Genomic DNA, 18,326 nt, shown 5'->3' with positions numbered 1-18,326 from the left:
TAAACACTCCAGCTGTACTTTGTCAACGGTGTACATTAATTAATTATGAATTGTATTACATGATGTTTATCTTATTAAATTATTTGTTTGAATTGATTGATCCAATACTCTATTAGTCAGAAATGTAAACGGCATGTGCATGCAGGGTCAGTCAGACAAAACAAGTATAACAACAAAAAAGTTGTTTCCATTGTGGTCCTATCTAGTATAATTAAATGAATCAACATAGCATTTACACAAAATAACACAATAATCCATGTCATCAACAAATGCATTGTAGGCTACAACATTGTACACTTTTTATTATTATTATTTGCATCGATTAGCTCGATCAATTATTGCTACCACACTGTCCACACACACACCGGCGTCCCGGGAGCTGCCATGAGTCAGCCTGACACATGATTATTACATTCCTGTGCAATGCATGTTCCGTCCTCACTATAGTCTGCCCCGCCCGCCCGGACTGTCCCGTCCTGACCGCCCCCCCCCCCCCCCCCCCCCCCCCCCCCTCTCTCTCTCTCCTGCCCACATTCCCTGGTACCTCTTCTTTCTTTTTGCCCCCCTCTCTCTCTCTCTCTCTCCAAACACCCCCTTCCTCTCTTCCTCTCCCTTTACCACGGCCATTAAAACACCGAATAAACGACCCCGGGCAACATGGTAAGAACGTCCACTCGCCTGCACGACCATTCCCGAGACGTTAACAGAACTTTTCACTAACTTTTAATGTGACTAGTGGAGACATTCAGACAGACAGACAGGCAGGCAGGCAGGGGGCCGGTGCGGTGCGGCTCTCTCTATGTATCCTGTGCTGTGCTGTACCGTTATGTGGCTAACATGATGCTAGAACACATAACGGTACAGGTAGCCGCTAGGCTAGCTGCTTTAGCCCGGCGAGCTAACGCGGCGCTAGGCTAGGCTAGCCGCTTTAGCACGTCGGGGACCCGACGTGATGCTAGGCTAGCTGCTGCGAGCTAACGTCATGCTAGGTGGCTAGTGGCTACTAGGCTAGCCGCTTTTCGCACAGACAGGGGAGCCAACGTGATGCTAGGCTAGCGGCTTTAGCACGGTCGGCGAGCTAACGTGACACAACACACTACTACCAGCCATGCTAGCAGCGTTAGCACAGAGACTAGTGATTTATTTATTCGTATATATGCGCCAGCCTGAGTGTGTTGTCAGTGTTCTGTTATTTCTTATGTTTCGTCGTTTGCCAGGAGTTTGGGAACATGGTTGTTGTTATTGTTGTCGTCGTCGTGATCTTTAGTGATGAATTGAGTCGAGCTTTTTAGTATAATTATGTCACACACAGACAGGCCCGCTGCTGCCTGCCTGTCGCCCCAGGGCGGCCATCTTAAACACCTCACGCACTCACACACACACACATACTGCGGCTGCGCGCACGCACACACACACACACACACACACACACACACACAGTGACACACACTCTCGCACTGCAACTTTATAATATAATAATGTGCCTCTGCCTGTGTGCTGTAATTATGTCCATAAGCTGATGTAGATCTATATTACATATAATGCAAAGTTTTATTATACTCATGTGCCTTTTATAGTACCATTAATACTTACTTTAATGTTTTAGTGAAATACTGAGAATTGGTTTGCTTTTAAATTAAATGTGAAGTGCTGTTGATACAGGTTTTATTAACTTACTTTTATCGGACAAATACAAAATCAACTTTTCAGGGGGTCGTCATCTTGCTGACTTGTGGACATTTTTGTCAAATGTATTTGTTCCATTTGTACGCTCTCATATTACTTCAGTAATTGGGTTTTATGATCAAAATAAGAACATTATGGTCCAAATTTGCCACAGACAAGACTAGTCTTCATGTTGATGACCCCTGGCTCTTATTTTACTTAACTAAACTAAACACTTAACCTCTTGAACCCTAGCGTTCCTATTCTGGGGGGCAGACATTTGGCCTAAATAGCTGATCTACAAGCTCACAATACGGAAATTGCTGTTTTCAACATATTTGTTGTAGACGGGGGGAAAGGAGAGGGGGCTAGTATAGACCCCTGGGGGACTCCTGTCATGAACAAAGTATGTCTTTTTTAATTGTCTTTAATTAAACATATTAAATCTATGGAACTGTAATGTATATTATTCATTAGGTCGTTTTGAAATATAAATTGTTCTCCTGTATATAAAAAAGCTGAATCACATATGCCAGTGGTTCTGAAACCTTCGTGCAGAGGACCCCCAATTTGATATGTATTTAATCTGGTCGCGGACCCCCATCAGAAAATGTTTTATGGCAGGGACCCCCAGAAGAGAATATTTGTGTTAAAACAAAATGCCACATTACAACATCTACATATGTTAAAACATAGCAGAGATGTACAGTTCAAGATACAAACTAACTACGTGCTGTGAGCTTGTATATCTGCCTTTTTTTAATAGCCAACGTATATATAAAATATGTATAAAATGGTTCAAATAAATGATGCTGTATCAACAAATGTAGCTCTGGAACCTCTCCCACGGACCCAGGGGGAGGGGGCCCCGGACGGGCACCACCTTGAGAACCACTGACATACGCAACCATTAGGGAAAGCATTGAACCTACCAAATATTTCAGAAGCTTCTACTGCGTGGTGTCACGTGACTCGTGACTGCTAGCTTTGGTGACACTCTGTCACCCTTTGATGAGTCATGTCACCACGCTGCGCTAATAGCTGCAGCCTCATTGCTATACATCTTACCCCTTGTCCCTAAAATTAGTTGCCTTTTTTCTTTTACTATTTCTAAATAGTGATCTACAAGCTCACAACGGGACGATGTAGATCGACTAGTTGAACTATTTGAAAATGTTTTTCAAAATGGTAAAAGAAAGAAAAGGTAAATAAGTTTAGGGGGAAGCACGACAATAGGGCCCTCATCATCTACAACGGGACGATAGGGGTATAGGCCTATCACAAAATATAAAAGTAATTATATTAAATATATTTATTTTAGCCCAAACGCATATTAGTGCAATTCTAATTTTATTACACATTATAATCGTATTGAATCAATAACTAAATGATAAAGAGGTACCCCCCCCCCCCCCCCTCCCCATGATCATGTTCTTTTTATAATCGATTACATACTTGCTCACTCACTCGCTCACCCTGGATGATGTGTCTCTTAATACAGTGTTTCTCAAAGTGGGTGACGTGGCACCCTAGAGCCTAGGCTCTAGGGCCTAGAGCCTAGGGTCCACGTGATACAAGTCCAGCTAGAGGTGCCTCATTCAGAATACTATGATAACAAGCGAAGGCTTTTTTGTGACTAAATCCATTTGGCGTTTTTTAAAATGATGTCATTTTCTGTAATTTTTCTTAAACTGCCAATAAAGTATTGTATCTATCTATCTATAATATTTGGAATTTATCAATATATCACTTCAGTTTAACCACTTAGACCTAAGTTGCAATGCGATGCGCTGTAACTTTTTCTATTTGAATCCTGAATCCTGTCCCAGACCAGTATGGACACAATCAAGTATTACGATTTTCTTTTACCAAATACCTCGATATTGATTCTGTGACAATAATGAACAATATTTTGTATTGAATAGTTTATTAGTCAGAAATGTAAACAGAACGTGGTACAGTAAGACATGAAGGCTATAAAGGATAACACAAAAAGGTCCTGCGGACTTGTTTCCATTGTGCTCCTATGTATTCAATACATCAACAGAATACAAAATGATCACAATAATACATGGCATCAACACATACAAGCACTATGTACAAAACAAATGGGACAATTCCATTTATCTCCCCTTGTGCTCTCCTGATAGATGTTTTCTTCAGGACAATTCCATTTATCTCCCCTTGTGCTCTCCTGATAGATGTTTATCTCCCCTTGTGCTCTCCTGATAGATGTTTATCTCCCCTTGTGCTCTCCTGATAGATGTTTATCTCCCCTTGTGCTCTCCTGATAGATGTTTATCTCCCCTTGTGCTCTCCTGATAGATGTTTATCTCCCCTTGTGCTCTCCTGATAGATGTTTTCTTCAGGACAATTTTGAAGGAAACCAGTGTTACACATCCTTTCATGGATGGTGTCGGTCAGGGCATTCCACATTTTGGCGGCAGAGCTAGTCCGCCTGCAGATCTGCACGCTCACGACGCATCACGGTACAACACGTACTGAGCTTGTAGATCTGTCGTTCATTCCACACAGTTTAAAGGAGAATTCCATGCTAGAAGGCTTTCTTACCTTTATTTGTAGTTGTTACGTCCCCACCAAAGAGGTCCAGATGTTATTTTGTGCAAAAGCGCATTATTGGCTATTTCCCTTATACCATAAGCCCTCAATGAATCGCATTGAATTGAATGGGGCATTGAGGTGTTGTGCTAATTCGCTTATTTCCATCGCTCAAAAATCATTTTTTTGTAAGGGTCCGAACTCCTTGAAATTAAATAGTTTGAGAACCACTGAATTGGAAGGCATTTGTAGAATGGGCCTCAGGTCTTCATGTAAGGGTGGCAAGTGGTAAATAAATGTGTATCTGCTATTTTTGAAAAATCGAAGAACCACTGACATAGAAACATAGCTTTTTCAGAAAACTGTCAGGATATAGAAGACATTTTTAGCTGCTGACGCTAATGCTACGTTCGGTGTGTTCCCAGGCGTCAGGCGTGACCGTTAACGACGAAGTCATCAGGGTGTTCAACGACATGAAGGTCCGAAAGTCGTCCACCAGCGACGAGGTGAAGAAGAGGAAGAAGGGCGTGCTGTTCTGCCTGTCGGAAGACAAGAAGAAGATCATCGTGGAGGAGGGCAAACAGATCCTCGTCGGAGACATCGGAGAGACCGTCGAAGACCCCTACGGCTGCTTCGTTAAGCTGCTCCCCCTTAACGACTGTCGCTATGCCCTGTACGACGCCACGTACGAAACCAAAGAGTCCAAGAAAGAAGACCTGATATTTATATTCTGGTAAAAAACAAAAAACACACACATACGCGTGCATAATATACGATCCAGGCGTTCACACTAAGCACATGCCCATTTGGGCAAGTATACAAGTCATGTTCAACTTGCCCTAAGGTCATGCCCACTTGCCCGACAAGTAATTTGTCCATAATCAAAATAATTTACGCCTTTTAGAACAAATTAATGTTATATCCAATCGATAACTGCGTGGCAACAGTCACTTTGAGAAACAGAATGAGAGAAACTGCTCGTTGTTAAAAGGTAGCATTGTTCTTCATGAATAGCCAATGATATTTATAACGAAGACTGAATGTGTTTGCCCGTCGGGGCTGGGCAACCTGAAAGCAAATCGTTTTATTTACTTGCCACGGTCAGTCGGGCAACCGGCGTTAGTGCAGGGGTCATCATCGCCATGCTGGCGGCTTGTGGTGGACATTTTTGTCAAAATATTTTTTTCACCACGGACGACGTACACAATGAGCTGACAATAATATTACTAGAAAGTAGAAACAAAGAGTTGGCCTGTAGGAGTCGGACCATAACAGGTCTGTAACTCTGAGAGTTCACTCTCTGGCTCCTTTTACACCCAAAAGAACTTTGGTTCTAGAACTAGTTCCGTTCTTTATTTTTATTATGATGGTTTATATCACCTCTGCATCTTCCAAGCTGAAGAGTGACACGACACGCCCACCTTGGGTTCTCACTTCAAGAAGAAGTATCTCAGGGCAAGAAGAAGTATTCTCTTGGGTTCCAGTTCCAAACCAACTTTTAGGGATCTGTACGAATTCATTTTCGTACAGTTAAGGCGCTAGACCTCTGGGAGATGGATTCTATCCCCGTTTCAATGCGCTAGACCTCTGGGAGATGGATTCTATCCCCGTTTCAATGCGCTAGACCTCTGGGAGATGGATTCTATCCCCGTTTCAATGCGCTAGACCTCTGGGAGATGGATTCTATCCCCATTTCAATGCGCTAGACCTCTGAGAGATGGATTCTATCCCCGTTTCAATGCGCTAGACCTCTGGGAGATGGATTCTATCCCCGTTTCAATGCGCTAGACTAGACCTCTGGGAGATGGATTCTATCCCCATTTCAATGCGCTAGACCTCTGGGAGATGGATTCTATCCCCGTTTCAATGCGCTAGACTAGACCTCTGGGAGATGGATTCTATCCCCATTTCAATGCGCTAGACCTCTGGGAGATGGATTCTATCCCCGTTTCAATGCGCTAGACTAGACCTCTGGGAGATGGATTCTATCCCCATTTCAATGCGCTAGACCTCTGGGAGATGGATTCTATCCCCGTTTCAATGCGCTAGACTAGACCTCTGGGAGATGGATTCTATCCCCGTTTCAATGCGCTAGACCTCTGGGAGATGGATTCTATCCCCGTTTCAATGCGCTAGACCTCTGGGAGATGGATTCTATCCCCGTTTCAATGCGCTAGACCTCTGGGAGATGGAGTCTATCCCTGTTTCAATGCGCTAGACCTCTGGGAAGATGGATGCTGAGGTGGAGCGCCACACCTACCATCAGCTCCCAGTACTTACCGCACGACTTCAAGCCGTGCTCCTCATACACTGAGTTGGCGGTGCCCGGGTTCGAACCCATGACCTTGCGATCGAAAGGCCAGTGTCAACCCTTGTATGATTGGTGTCTGTGCGTGATGTGCGTGTTCACACGCATATAGGAGTGTTGGGCGGAAGGAGTAGGACACAGCAGCAGTGACAGACATGTGTTCGGAGGAATGAATTGGCATAATTAACCAGGCTACAGTTCTATTGTATTCTATTCAGCTCCGCTCTTTTCCATTCCATTGTGCGTCACTTGAGTAACACTGTTCTTTGTGTGATATTACTGTACTGTACTTACTGTGTTTGTATTGTTTTATGTTCTTCCCTCCAGGGCACCAGAGGGCGCGCCTCTGAAAAGTAAAATGATCTATGCTAGCTCTAAAGATGCCATCAAAAAGAAGTTCACAGGTGAGTTGAGCCCTACTGTGGCTTTTCAATCCATATTGCTTACACACACCGGCAATCCAAAGCCCACTATTCCGACTCGCCGCATTACTAATCCTGTCCCTAACCCTAACTGCACAGGGGGGGGGGGGGGGCATCCGACGTCCCGTTAGTCCGACATACGCTGTTAAGACTCACCCATGGCCCTCGGCTGGTAATCCAGTCTGACAGCATGTCACAGGTTCGAGTCCCGATCCCTGCGTGTCTTCCCCCCATCTCTCTCCCCCTTTCCTGTCTAACTACTGTATCTATCAATAAAGGCAAAAAGCCCCAAAAATATGTTTAAAAAAATAAAATAAAGACTCACCCATGGCTTCTGTGTGCGGTTAGGGTTAGTAGTGTAGGATTATTGAAACAGGGTTTTCACAGTCATGCAATTAGAAAATACATTTTCCAGTCCTAGAAAAGGTTTGGAGTTTATCAAGAGTCCTGGAGTTTATCAAGGGTCCTGGAGTTTATCAAGAGTCCTGGAGTTTATCAAGGGTCCTGGAGTTTATCAAGGATCCTGGAGTTTATCAAGGGTCCTGGAAAAAAGTATTTGAATATGGCTATTGATTTAGTTAGTTAGATTTTCCAAAACATGCATAACATTACACGTAATATGTACTGTAGCATAAGTCGTTTTTCGCCGAAGGGGCGGTGTGATTGCAGCCTAATGTGTACCGGATGTGACAAAAAGAACAGACCTACAAGCTCACAACATGCTGCCCTAGATTCCTTTGCTACACTGCCTGTCTTTGGGCGTTGCACATAGGAGTAGTAGACTCATTATAGAGGGTATGCGCGTGACATCATCATCAAACCCGGAAGTTATGCAGGAACACCTACTGAGTGGCAAAAAACTACTTTCTGGCCTTGACAGCCAATACATCCAAACAGAAAAGTCATATTTGATTGCATTAAACAACGTTAAACAATGTTAAACTCACTTTGCATGTTGCTTTGCCACTCGACGTGCCATTCACTTTAAGCATGCGCATACCCTCTATTGCGCTGAATGATTGTTGTTGTTGGCCTGGAAATAGTTTCAATATTCAGAAAAAAATTGGAAATTCGTTGGTAAAAATGTGTGTCCGCACACGGAAGCCATGTTGTAGTCAGACTGGCGGTGCGTCGGGATGCCACTCTGCCATGTTGTAGTCAGACTGGCGGTGCGTCGGGATGCCACTCTGCCATGTTGTAGTCAGACTGGCGGTGCGTCGGGATGCCACTCTGCCATGTTGTAGTCAGACTGGCGGTGCGTCGGGAGTCCACTCTGCCATGTTGTAGTCAGACTGGCGGTGCGTCGGGATGCCACTCTGCCATGTTGTAGTCAGACTGGCGGTGCGTCGGGATGCCACTCTGCCATGTTGTAGTCAGACTGGCGGTGCGTCGGGATGCCACTCTGCCATGTTGTAGTCAGACTGGCGGTGCGTCGGGATGCCACTCTGTCATGTTGTAGTCAGACTGGCGGTGCGTCGGGATGCCACTCTGCCATGTTGTAGTCAGACTGGCGGTGCGTCGGGAGGCCACTCTGCCATGTTGTAGTCAGACTGGCGGTGCGTCGGGAGGCCACTCTGCCATGTTGTAGTCAGACTGGCGGTGCGTCGGGATGCCACTCTGCCATGTTGTAGTCAGACTGGCGGTGCGTCGGGAGGCCACTCTGCCATGTTGTAGTCAGACTGGCGGTGCGTCGGGAGGCCACTCTGCCATGTTGTAGTCAGACTGGCGGTGCGTCGGGAGGCCACTCTGCCATGTTGTAGTCAGACTGGCGGTGCGTCGGGATGCCACTCTGCCATGTTGTAGTCAGACTGGCGGTGCGTCGGGATGCCACTCTGCCATGTTGTAGTCAGACTGGCGGTGCGTCGGGATGCCACTCTGCCATGTTGTAGTCAGACTGGCGGTGCGTCGGGAGGCCACTCTGCCATGTTGTAGTCAGACTGGCGGTGCGTCGGGAGGCCACTCTGCCATGTTGTAGTCAGACTGGCGGTGCGTCGGGAGGCCACTCTGCCATGTTGTAGTCAGACTGGCGGTGCGTCGGGAGGCCACTCTGCCATGTTGTAGTCAGACTGGCGGTGCGTCGGGAGGCCACTCTGCCATGTTGTAGTCAGACTGGCGGTGCGTCGGGAGGCCACTCTGCCATGTTGTAGTCAGACTGGCGGTGCGTCGGGATGCCACTCTGCCATGTTGTAGTCAGACTGGCGGTGCGTCGGGAGGCCACTCTGTCATGTTGTAGTCAGACTGGCGGCGCGTCGGGATGCCACTCTGCCATGTTGTAGTCAGACTGGCGGTGCGTCGGGATGCCACTCTGCCATGTTGTAGTCAGACTGGCGGTGCGTCGGGAGGCCACTCTGCCATGTTGTAGTCAGACTGGCGGTGCGTCGGGAGGCCACTCTGCCATGTTGTAGTCAGACTGGCGGTGCGTCGGGAGGCCACTCTGTCATGTTGTAGTCAGGATGCCACTCTGCCATGTTGTAGTCAGACTGGCGGTGCGTCGGGAGGCCACTCTGCCATGTTGTAGTCAGACTGGCGGTGCGTCGGGAGGCCACTCTGTCATGTTGTAGTCAGACTGGCGGTGCGTCGGGATGCCACTCTGCCATGTTGTAGTCAGACTGGCGGTGCGTCGGGATGCCACTCTGCCATGTTGTAGTCAGACTGGCGGTGCGTCGGGATGCCACTCTGCCATGTTGTAGTCAGACTGGCGGTGCGTCGGGAGGCCACTCTGCCATGTTGTAGTCAGACTGGCGGTGCGTCGGGATGCCACTCTGCCATGTTGTAGTCAGACTGGCGGTGCGTCGGGATGCCACTCTGCCATGTTGTAGTCAGACTGGCGGTGCGTCGGGAGGCCACTCTGCCATGTTGTAGTCAGACTGGCGGTGCGTCGGGATGCCACTCTGCCATGTTGTAGTCAGACTGGCGGTGCGTCGGGATGCCACTCTGCCATGTTGTAGTCAGACTGGCGGTGCGTCGGGATGCCACTCTGCCATGTTGTAGTCAGACTGGCGGTGCGTCGGGAGGCCACTCTGCCATGTTGTAGTCAGAATGGCGGCGCGTCGGGATGCCACTCTGCCATGTTGTAGTCAGACTGGCGGTGCGTCGGGATGCCACTCTGCCATGTTGTAGTCAGACTGGCGGTGCGTCGGGAGGCCACTCTGCCATGTTGTAGTCAGACTGGCGGTGCGTCGGGATGCCACTCTGCCATGTTGTAGTCAGACTGGCGGTGCGTCGGGAGGCCACTCTGCCATGTTGTAGTCAGACTGGCGGTGCGTCGGGAGGCCACTCTGCCATGTTGTAGTCAGACTGGCGGTGCGTCGGGAGGCCACTCTGCCATGTTGTAGTCAGACTGGCGGTGCGTCGGGATGCCACTCTGCCATGTTGTAGTCAGACTGGCGGTGCGTCGGGATGCCACTCTGCCATGTTGTAGTCAGACTGGCGGTGCGTCGGGATGCCACTCTGCCATGTTGTAGTCAGACTGGCGGTGCGTCGGGATGCCACTCTGCCATGTTGTAGTCAGAATGGCGGCGCGTCGGGATGCCACTCTGCCATGTTGTAGTCAGAATGGCGGTGCGTCGGGATGCCACTCTGCCATGTTGTAGTCAGACTGGCGGTGCGTCGGGATGCCACTCTGCCATGTTGTAGTCAGACTGGCGGTGCGTCGGGAGGCCACTCTGTCATGTTGTAGTCAGAATGGCGGTGCGTCGGGATGCCACTCTGCCATGTTGTAGTCAGAATGGCGGTGCGTCGGGTGATCATTACCTGAAACTTGAACGTGCTCGCTACTGAATTTGCACCTGTGTTTGTGTGTTTGTGCGGGACAATATACTGTCAGGTGTGCACTTTCTCCGTGTTTTTCCTCATTTTCTCTCTGTGTGTCCGGTGTGTGCGCACAGTGCCGCATACTAGGGCGGCTGTGGCTCAGGAGGTGGAGCAGGTCGTCCAATGATCCCTGGGTCGGCGGTTCGAATCCCAGGTCCTCATGTCCACATGTCGAAGTGTCCTCGGGCAAGACACTGAACCCTACATTGCCTCCAATGAGTCGGTCGGTGTGAGCTCGCCACCATTGGTGTGTGAATGTGGGAAGTGAGGACGCTGGCGTCGACTGTTCGCCGCTTCACCTCCCAATGTATGAATGAATGAACCACTGTAAAGCACTTTGAGCACTTGGAAAAGCAATCAAAAGCTATAAAAATACAATTCATTATACTCATGCGTACACATGTCAGGTGCGCAGGCTGTGTGTTGATTTTCAAAATGTTTAACAATTTGGCCAATGTTTTATAGTATAGTTTGTTGATTACTTTTAATCATGTTACCAAGATTGCCTTTTTTCACCTTAGAAATATTGCACGAATCAGAGCCTATTTGTCATTGGACGATGCAAAAACGCCAATCCACGCCTTTGTTTTTTCTCGGCTTGATTACTGCAATGCACTTTTTTCTGGACTGCCTAAGAAAACAGATTACAACTTGTCCAAAATGCAGCAGCCAGAGTTTTAACTACAACTAAGATGAGAGAACATATTACTCCAGTTTTGGCTTCACTGCACTGGCTTCCGGTTGTTTTTAGGATTGATTTTAAAATTATTTTACTTGTTTATAAAGCTCTCAATGGTCTCGCACCTTCCTACCTACATGACTGCCTGCCTAAATATGTCCCAAACCGCCCCCTAAGGTCTTCCACTGCTGGTCTGCTCGCTTTGCCTAAAAAAATGGCAACAAAAAAATACGGGGAAGCAGCTTTTTGCTTCTACGGGCCGACGGCGTGGAACAAACTCCCACTGTACCTTCGACAGGCAGCCTCTGTAGACATTTTTAAAGCACAGCTCAAGACCCACTTCTACACCCTTGCTTTTAATTGATCTTTTCATTTTTTGTTATTCATGTCCTCACTGTATTGCATTACGGCTCTTGTTTTTTAATGTTTATGCCTTGCTTTTCTTTTCTTTTTTTCCTCCATTGCTCTGTAAAGCACTTTGAGCTGCATTTCATGTCATGAAAGGTGCTATACAAATAAAGTTGTATTATTATTATTATTATTATTATTATTTTTAAGATATTTTTGGGAGCTTTTTGCCTTTATTGATAGATTTTACAGTAGTTCGACAGGAAAGGGGACATGGAGATGGGGGGAAAACACGAAGCAAAGGTCTGGAACCTGGTAAATCCTGGTAATCCAGCACCTGCGCGAGAAATAGTGACGTTGATTAACCCTAACCCTGGCAGTCAAACGCACACAAACACTAGAATCTTCCCCATGCAGTGCCTTCGGCCTGACGGAGATAATAAAGAGCTCGGGGTAAAATGAATGAATGGATCGATCAGGAGGAAAAGCAAATTGTGTCAAATAATGTATCTCAACCTGATGGATACACTCAGCCATAGCTAACAGCAACATAAAGTGAGCTAAAACACTTTGTAAAGATCCAAATGAAAGATTGTGAAACTAAATAAATGTGTTACTGTGTGTGTGCGTGTGTACGCGTGCGCGTGTGTTGCATGCATGTGTGCGTGTGTGTGTATGCGTGCGTGCGTGCGTGCGTGTCTTGCAGGTATTAAACACGAGTGGCAGGTGAACGGCCTGGACGACATCCAGGACAGAGCCACGCTGGCGGACAAACTGGGAGGGAACATGATTGTTTCTCTGGAAGGAAAGCCAGTGTAAACCGAACGGGACACTCGGACCACCAGAGCCTGCGTGCCATGCCATCTCCTGGACCCCTATAGCAGACCCCATGTACACTTGTACCCCCCACCCATCTCCTGGACCCCTATAGCAGACCCCATGTACACTTGTACCCCCCACCCATCTCCTGGACCCCTATAGCAGACCCCATGTACACTTGTACCCCCCACCCATCTCCTGGACCCCTATAGCAGACCCCTCCCCCCCACCCATCTCCTGGACCCCTATAGCAGACCCCCCCCCCCACCCATCTCCTGGACCCCTATAGCAGACCCCCCCCCCCCCCCCACCCATCTCCTGGACCCCTATAGCAGACCCCCCCCCACCCATCTCCTGGACCCCTATAGCAGACCCCCCCCCCCCCCCACCCATCTCCTGGACCCCTATAGCAGACCCCCCCCCACCACCCATCTCCTGGACCCCTATAGCAGACCCCCCACCCATCTCCTGGACCCCCATAGCAGACCCCCCCCCCCCCCACCCATCTCCTGGACCCCTATAGCAGACCCCCCCCCCCCCCCCCCCCCCCCACCCATCTCCTGGACCCCTATAGCAGACCCCCCCCCACCACCTATCTCCTGGACCCCTATAGCAGACCCCCCACCCATCTCCTGGACCCCCATAGCAGACCCCCCCCCCCCCCCCCCCCACCCATCTCCTGGACCCCCATAGCAGACCCCCCCCCCCCCCCCCCCCCACCCATCTCCTGGACCCCTATAGCAGACCCCCCCCCCCCCCCCCCCCCCCCCCACCCATCTCCTGGACCCCTATAGCAGACCCCAAATCCCCACCCATCTCCTGCTTGCAAGGCGGGCTACGCTCACCGCGCACCACCAAGTACGACTTAGGCTTCTAACTTAGGGATGCACCGACGTGTCGGGCCGCATGTCGGTATCGGGCCGATGTTTTGCCGTTATTATCGGTCAATGTCGTTATCGTTAGACGGACATTAACCGACGGCGGCAGCCGGCGTTTATCTGTTGTTGATGAGCATACAGTACGTTTTGCGTCGGCTCTGTTGTTTATTGTGTTGGTTAATATCCGCAGCCTGGATCAGGTGTTCAAGCTGTAGATTCTGAACGTTTATTTCTTGTATTGACGACGTATTTGTTTCCCTGGCACAACAGGGGGAAATAAAAACAACAATAACTAAAATACACATATATCAGTATCGGTTGTTATTTTAGACATCGGTATCGGCCAAGAGTTTAAAAAATCGGTGCATCCCTAGTACTTTTACCGCACCGCCGACCCCACTACAAGTCAGCCGGCCTCCCCACTGTCCTGCCACCAGCTTCCTGAGGCTTCATCATTACTATCCTTATTATTATTATTATTATTATTACCAACATTATTATTTTATTTTATTTGTCTGGTTTTTCCTTTGTTTTTTTATTTTTTGTTTCATTAAAAGCTACAGTCCGGGAGGGGTGCGCCTTACCTTGCTGCAGCGGCTCAGCCAGCTAGTATACACAAACCATATCGCCTGGTTTATACACGAAAATACAGGTCATTCATAAAGCCGACGTGATCTTGTCGATCGCCTGTTATATATGAATCTGGCTTTATGCTCCTAGCGAGCGCGAGGACCCGGGTTCGAATCCAACTCCCGTTCTTGTCTCAGATGTCTCTCTCTCTCTCTCTATGTCTCTCTCTCTCTCTCTCTCTCTCTCTCTTTCTCTCTCTCTGCGCTTGGTTGCCTGTCTACACTGCTCCATCTGGCTCTGACGCATACAATGCCAAAAATATATCTTTGAACGTTAAATATTTTTGTAAAAGCTATCTAGAGTAGGTATCTATAATGTCAGTTGTGTCCCTCTCTCCCCCAACAGAGAGAGGTATTTGCAATATTGTACGAACTTCAACGTCCAGTGTCCAATCCGGCGCACCGTCCGCTTCAAATAACTTTATTGACATTGTCAAAACTAGTTGCATTCATTAAAACGCCTCCAAACACTGCAGGTGCACTAGTTAAATTCATTAAAGATGGAGTGCCATGACCCCCCCCCCCCCCCCTTAAAACATGATCTTCAGGTACTATGATTATACTAGGAGAAAGATTTTTTTCAAAATGTACAGAAAGTGTTAAAATGATGCCACAACCACCAGTTAATTAAGTATGCCTGGTTTGCCTGGTGGGTGGTGATGGGTGGTGATCCACCTCAACTGAAGCCACACCCACAGCTGTTGTATACAATAAAGGGGGAGGGGTTAGGGAAGACATATTGTGATGTCACTATATCACTGTCATTTCGATTGGGCCTTTCAACTCAAATGCTTTCAGCTTTCAGGAAGAAACCAAAAATACACTGGTAAGACCTATTTCAATATTCTAAGCACACCTGGGGGTCTATTAGGGTAATGTTAACTCCATAGACACATACCAAAACAGAAAAAGTACAACGATCACGGCACTCCATCTTTAAAACAAAGTCCCGGATTGTAGCTTTCAGTCAGAAGAGGAGTGTTTCTTTCCTCCTCTGTTCAGTGACAAAACAACAGCAAAGGATTTAGCTCCCTTTGCTCTTTTTTTCCTTTTTCTTATGATTTTATTTATTCGAAACATTGTTCTGTTGTCATTCAGTGTTATGACAACAACAAACACACGGTGGTTATTATTATTATTATTATTATTATTATTAGACTATGCATTATGACGAGGAGGAGGAGGTTTCTGTTTCTGCGTTGCGTCGAGACAAAGAGGTTGTTGTAACTACATTTTGTTTTATGTATTTAAAGTCTGCGATGTTTGGTTTACGCCTTACTTTCATTTTGAATGTAAAAGTCACAACGAGACCTCTTGATTTATTATTTCTTTGAACAATATTGAAGAAGACCTATCGGTAAATAAATGAATGAATGAATGGCAACACTATAATAGTACAGTACCAGTACAGTATAGTACACAGTACAGTACTAGTAAGAGTACACTATAACAGTACAGTACACTAGTACGGTATGCAGTACACCATAGCAGGACACAGACTCTGAAGCCTTACATTACACAGAGAGATGTTTGTCGCTGAGATCGCTGGAAAAAAAAGAAGAAAAAAAAACGCCACTTTGCAATAAAAAAAAAGAAACGTGTGGCAAGCCTGAGACGCTGTCTGTTGCCTCGTCTGTCTGTCTGTCTGTCTGTGTCTGTCTGGTGAGACAAAGGTCAGAGAGAGCTGATCTTCTGCATTATGCTACAAGCATACATGGGCAACTGGCGGGCCCCACCTTCACTTAGTTTTCTGAAAAAGCTATGTTTCTATGTCAGTGGTTCTTCGATTTTTTTTAAAATAGCAGATCTACAAGCTCGTAGCGCGCCCCTCGGTGGCGTGCTATGAGCTTGTAGATCTGCTGTTTTTCAATAGCTAAAGCATAACATAATGCTAACACCAAAAGGGGTTCCCGCCCAAAATGGGTTAATATTGGAATACTGATAAATTATTTATTTCAGCTGTTATAATTCCAATCGGCTTTAATTATTTAAGTCTAAAATACTTTTCAGGGTTCCAATTCCAATATGTATTAAATCCTGAATTTTAAATAATTCAGGAGTTCAATTCAAATATAGCAAAAAATAGCCGATCTACAAGCTTTTGAGCTTGTAGATCGTCTATTTTTGCTATGACCGTAATATGCAATGTGGCCCTCTGGAGTGAGTGTATAAATAGAGTGGCCCTCTCCATCGTCAAAGTTGCCCACCCCTGTGCTACAGTATGATCTTTAGAAACAAGCCCAAAATAAGGAACTACACTTTAGAAACAAGCCCAAAATAAGGAACTACACTTTAGAAACAAGCCCAAAATAAGGAACTACACTTTAGAAACAAGCCCAAAATAAGGAACTACACTTTAGAAACAAGCCCCAAAATAAGGAACTACACTTTAGAAACAAGCCCAAAGAAAACACAACCAGCAACTACCATGCAAGCGACTTCACAGAAAAACAAGCCAAAGGTCGCTTCGGCTTATAATAAACTGACATGGCAACACTGCCTGTGACAACCAGTCACATATAAAGGTAGACGCCTCTTCCCGGCTCTGGGGCGTCTGTATCTCGAGGGAAGGCAACATGGAGGCAAGCTTTCCCGAGATTCCTTGCGAAGCATAGCGTAAGCAAAGTGTACGTAACGGAAGGGGGCGTTCGGTAGGCCAATCAGAGGCGCGACACCCTCTTTCCCAGCGGCACTTGCTTTGGCAATGCAAGCGGAAGTCTCGGAAAAGACGCGCTGTGATTGGCCAGTAGTCACTTGAGTGGCAGCGCCGCAGCGTGCCTTCAGCACTTCCGCTTGACTTCCTCCTCCCGTTGGAGACGGGTCGCTCCAACGGTGACTTCCTCCTCCCGTTGGAGACGGGTCGCTCCAACGAGGCATCTATATTTCCTCCTCCCGTTGGAGACGGGTCGCTCCAACGAGGCATCACTTCCTCCTCCCGTTGGAGACGGGTCGCTCCAACGAGGCATCTATATGACTTCCTCCTCCCGTTGGAGACGGGTCGCTCCAACGAGGCATCTATATGTTTGTAACAACTATGGTGACAACTGAATAGGAAGTGTGGAGGAAGTGAAGCCCACATTTACTTCCTGTGTTTTTGCCCCAGTAAAGCTCCTTGGGAAACGGGTGGATAGGGCAACGGCTCACGTCGTGCCAGATGTTGCATTCATCACAACTTCACAAGCGCTTCAGCGCCTAGGATTAGGATGCACAAACAAACCTCTCTTCAGCGCCTAGGATTAGGATGCACAAACAAAATAAATACATACTACACTGTTGGACCCGTTGTCTGACATGCATTCAGAATGAGTGAGAATGTTTGTTTGGCTCAGCAATTAGTCTCAGTCACCCATTAATGCTCTACTGCTGGACAACTGCTAAAGGTCAAACAACTGCCAGAATACTTTTTTTGCACCCTGCCGAATAAAGCTTTAACTGTCCGAGTTTTCTCCAGTGCCTTCCTTCTACCTGTTACCAGCCCTGCTCCTGAGATGCAGCGGACCAGCCTACAACAGGCTTGAGGCGCCGTGAAAAGCCCTTGTGCCAACCCATTTCGACCTGAGGACGATTCTACAAATGCCTTCTAAATCCTGATAGTTTTCTTGAAAAACCCATGTTTCTATGTCAGTGGTTCTCAAACCTTTTCATGTCAAGGACCCCCAAAAATATATGTATTTGTCCGCCGACCTCCATCTGAAAATATGTTGTTCCAGGGACCCTCCAGAAGCAAACATATCAGTTAAAAAAGTTTGCTCTGAAATAATATACAATCAAAGATTTGCACTACATTTTCACGATTTTTCAAAAATAGCAGACCTACAAGCTCGTAGCCCTGCCCTCGGTGCCGCACTATGAGCTTGTAGATCTGCTATTTTTCAATAGCTAAAGTATAACAATGCTTAAAACGCCAAAAGGGGTTCCCGACCCAAAATGGGTTTAACTGCCAGAATGCTCTTTACAAGTGATATTCGGTAAGATTGGTCAGTCAAGGAGGTCTGCTAGAGGGCTCCCCTGTTCAAGGAGGTCTGCTATAAGGCTCCCCTGTTCAAGGAGGTCTGCTAGAGGGCTCCCCTGTTCAAGGAGGTCTGCTAGAGGGCTCCCCTGTTCAAGGAGGTCTGCTAGAGGGCTCCCCTGTTCAGTCAAGGAGGTCTGCTAGAGGGCTCCCCTGTTTAAGGAGGTCTGCTAGAGGGCTCCCCTGTTCAAGGAGGT

The 18,326-nt window shown here is 47.3% G+C and overlaps 1 protein-coding gene and 1 long non-coding RNA gene across 2 annotated transcripts; one reads left to right on the top strand and one right to left on the bottom strand.

Moving 5' to 3' along the window:
* Positions 1–528: 528 nt before the first annotated feature.
* Positions 529–12,881, top strand: cfl2 (cofilin 2 (muscle)). Its single transcript, XM_079527729.1, has 4 exons — positions 529–660; positions 4,650–4,957; positions 6,860–6,936; positions 12,501–12,881. Exons 1-4 carry the CDS (start codon positions 658–660, stop codon positions 12,611–12,613), a joined length of 501 nt encoding a protein of 166 aa, XP_079383855.1. The 5' UTR covers positions 529–657; the 3' UTR covers positions 12,614–12,881.
* A 3,472-nt stretch (positions 12,882–16,353) lies between these two features.
* Positions 16,354–18,098, bottom strand: LOC306942411. The gene is made up of 2 exons (XR_013792289.1): positions 17,351–18,098; positions 16,354–17,312 (listed from the first exon to the last, which is right to left on the bottom strand). It is a non-coding gene; the product is annotated as an uncharacterized lncRNA (long non-coding RNA).
* Between the last annotated feature and the right edge of the window lie 228 nt (positions 18,099–18,326).

The sequence above is a fragment of the Electrona antarctica genome (assembly GCF_951216825.1).
Source record: "Electrona antarctica genome assembly, chromosome: 18".
Classification (NCBI taxonomy): Eukaryota; Metazoa; Chordata; class Actinopteri; order Myctophiformes; family Myctophidae; genus Electrona; species Electrona antarctica.
This window is presented reverse-complemented; position numbering and strand designations above follow the sequence as displayed.

Coding starts and splice junctions, on each gene's coding strand:
- cfl2 (XM_079527729.1), top strand. Junction 4,958..6,859: donor GACCTGATATTTATATTCTG/GTAAAAAACAAA, acceptor TCTTCCCTCCAG/GGCACCAGAGGGCGCGCCTC. Junction 6,937..12,500: donor CATCAAAAAGAAGTTCACAG/GTGAGTTGAGCC, acceptor CGTGTCTTGCAG/GTATTAAACACGAGTGGCAG.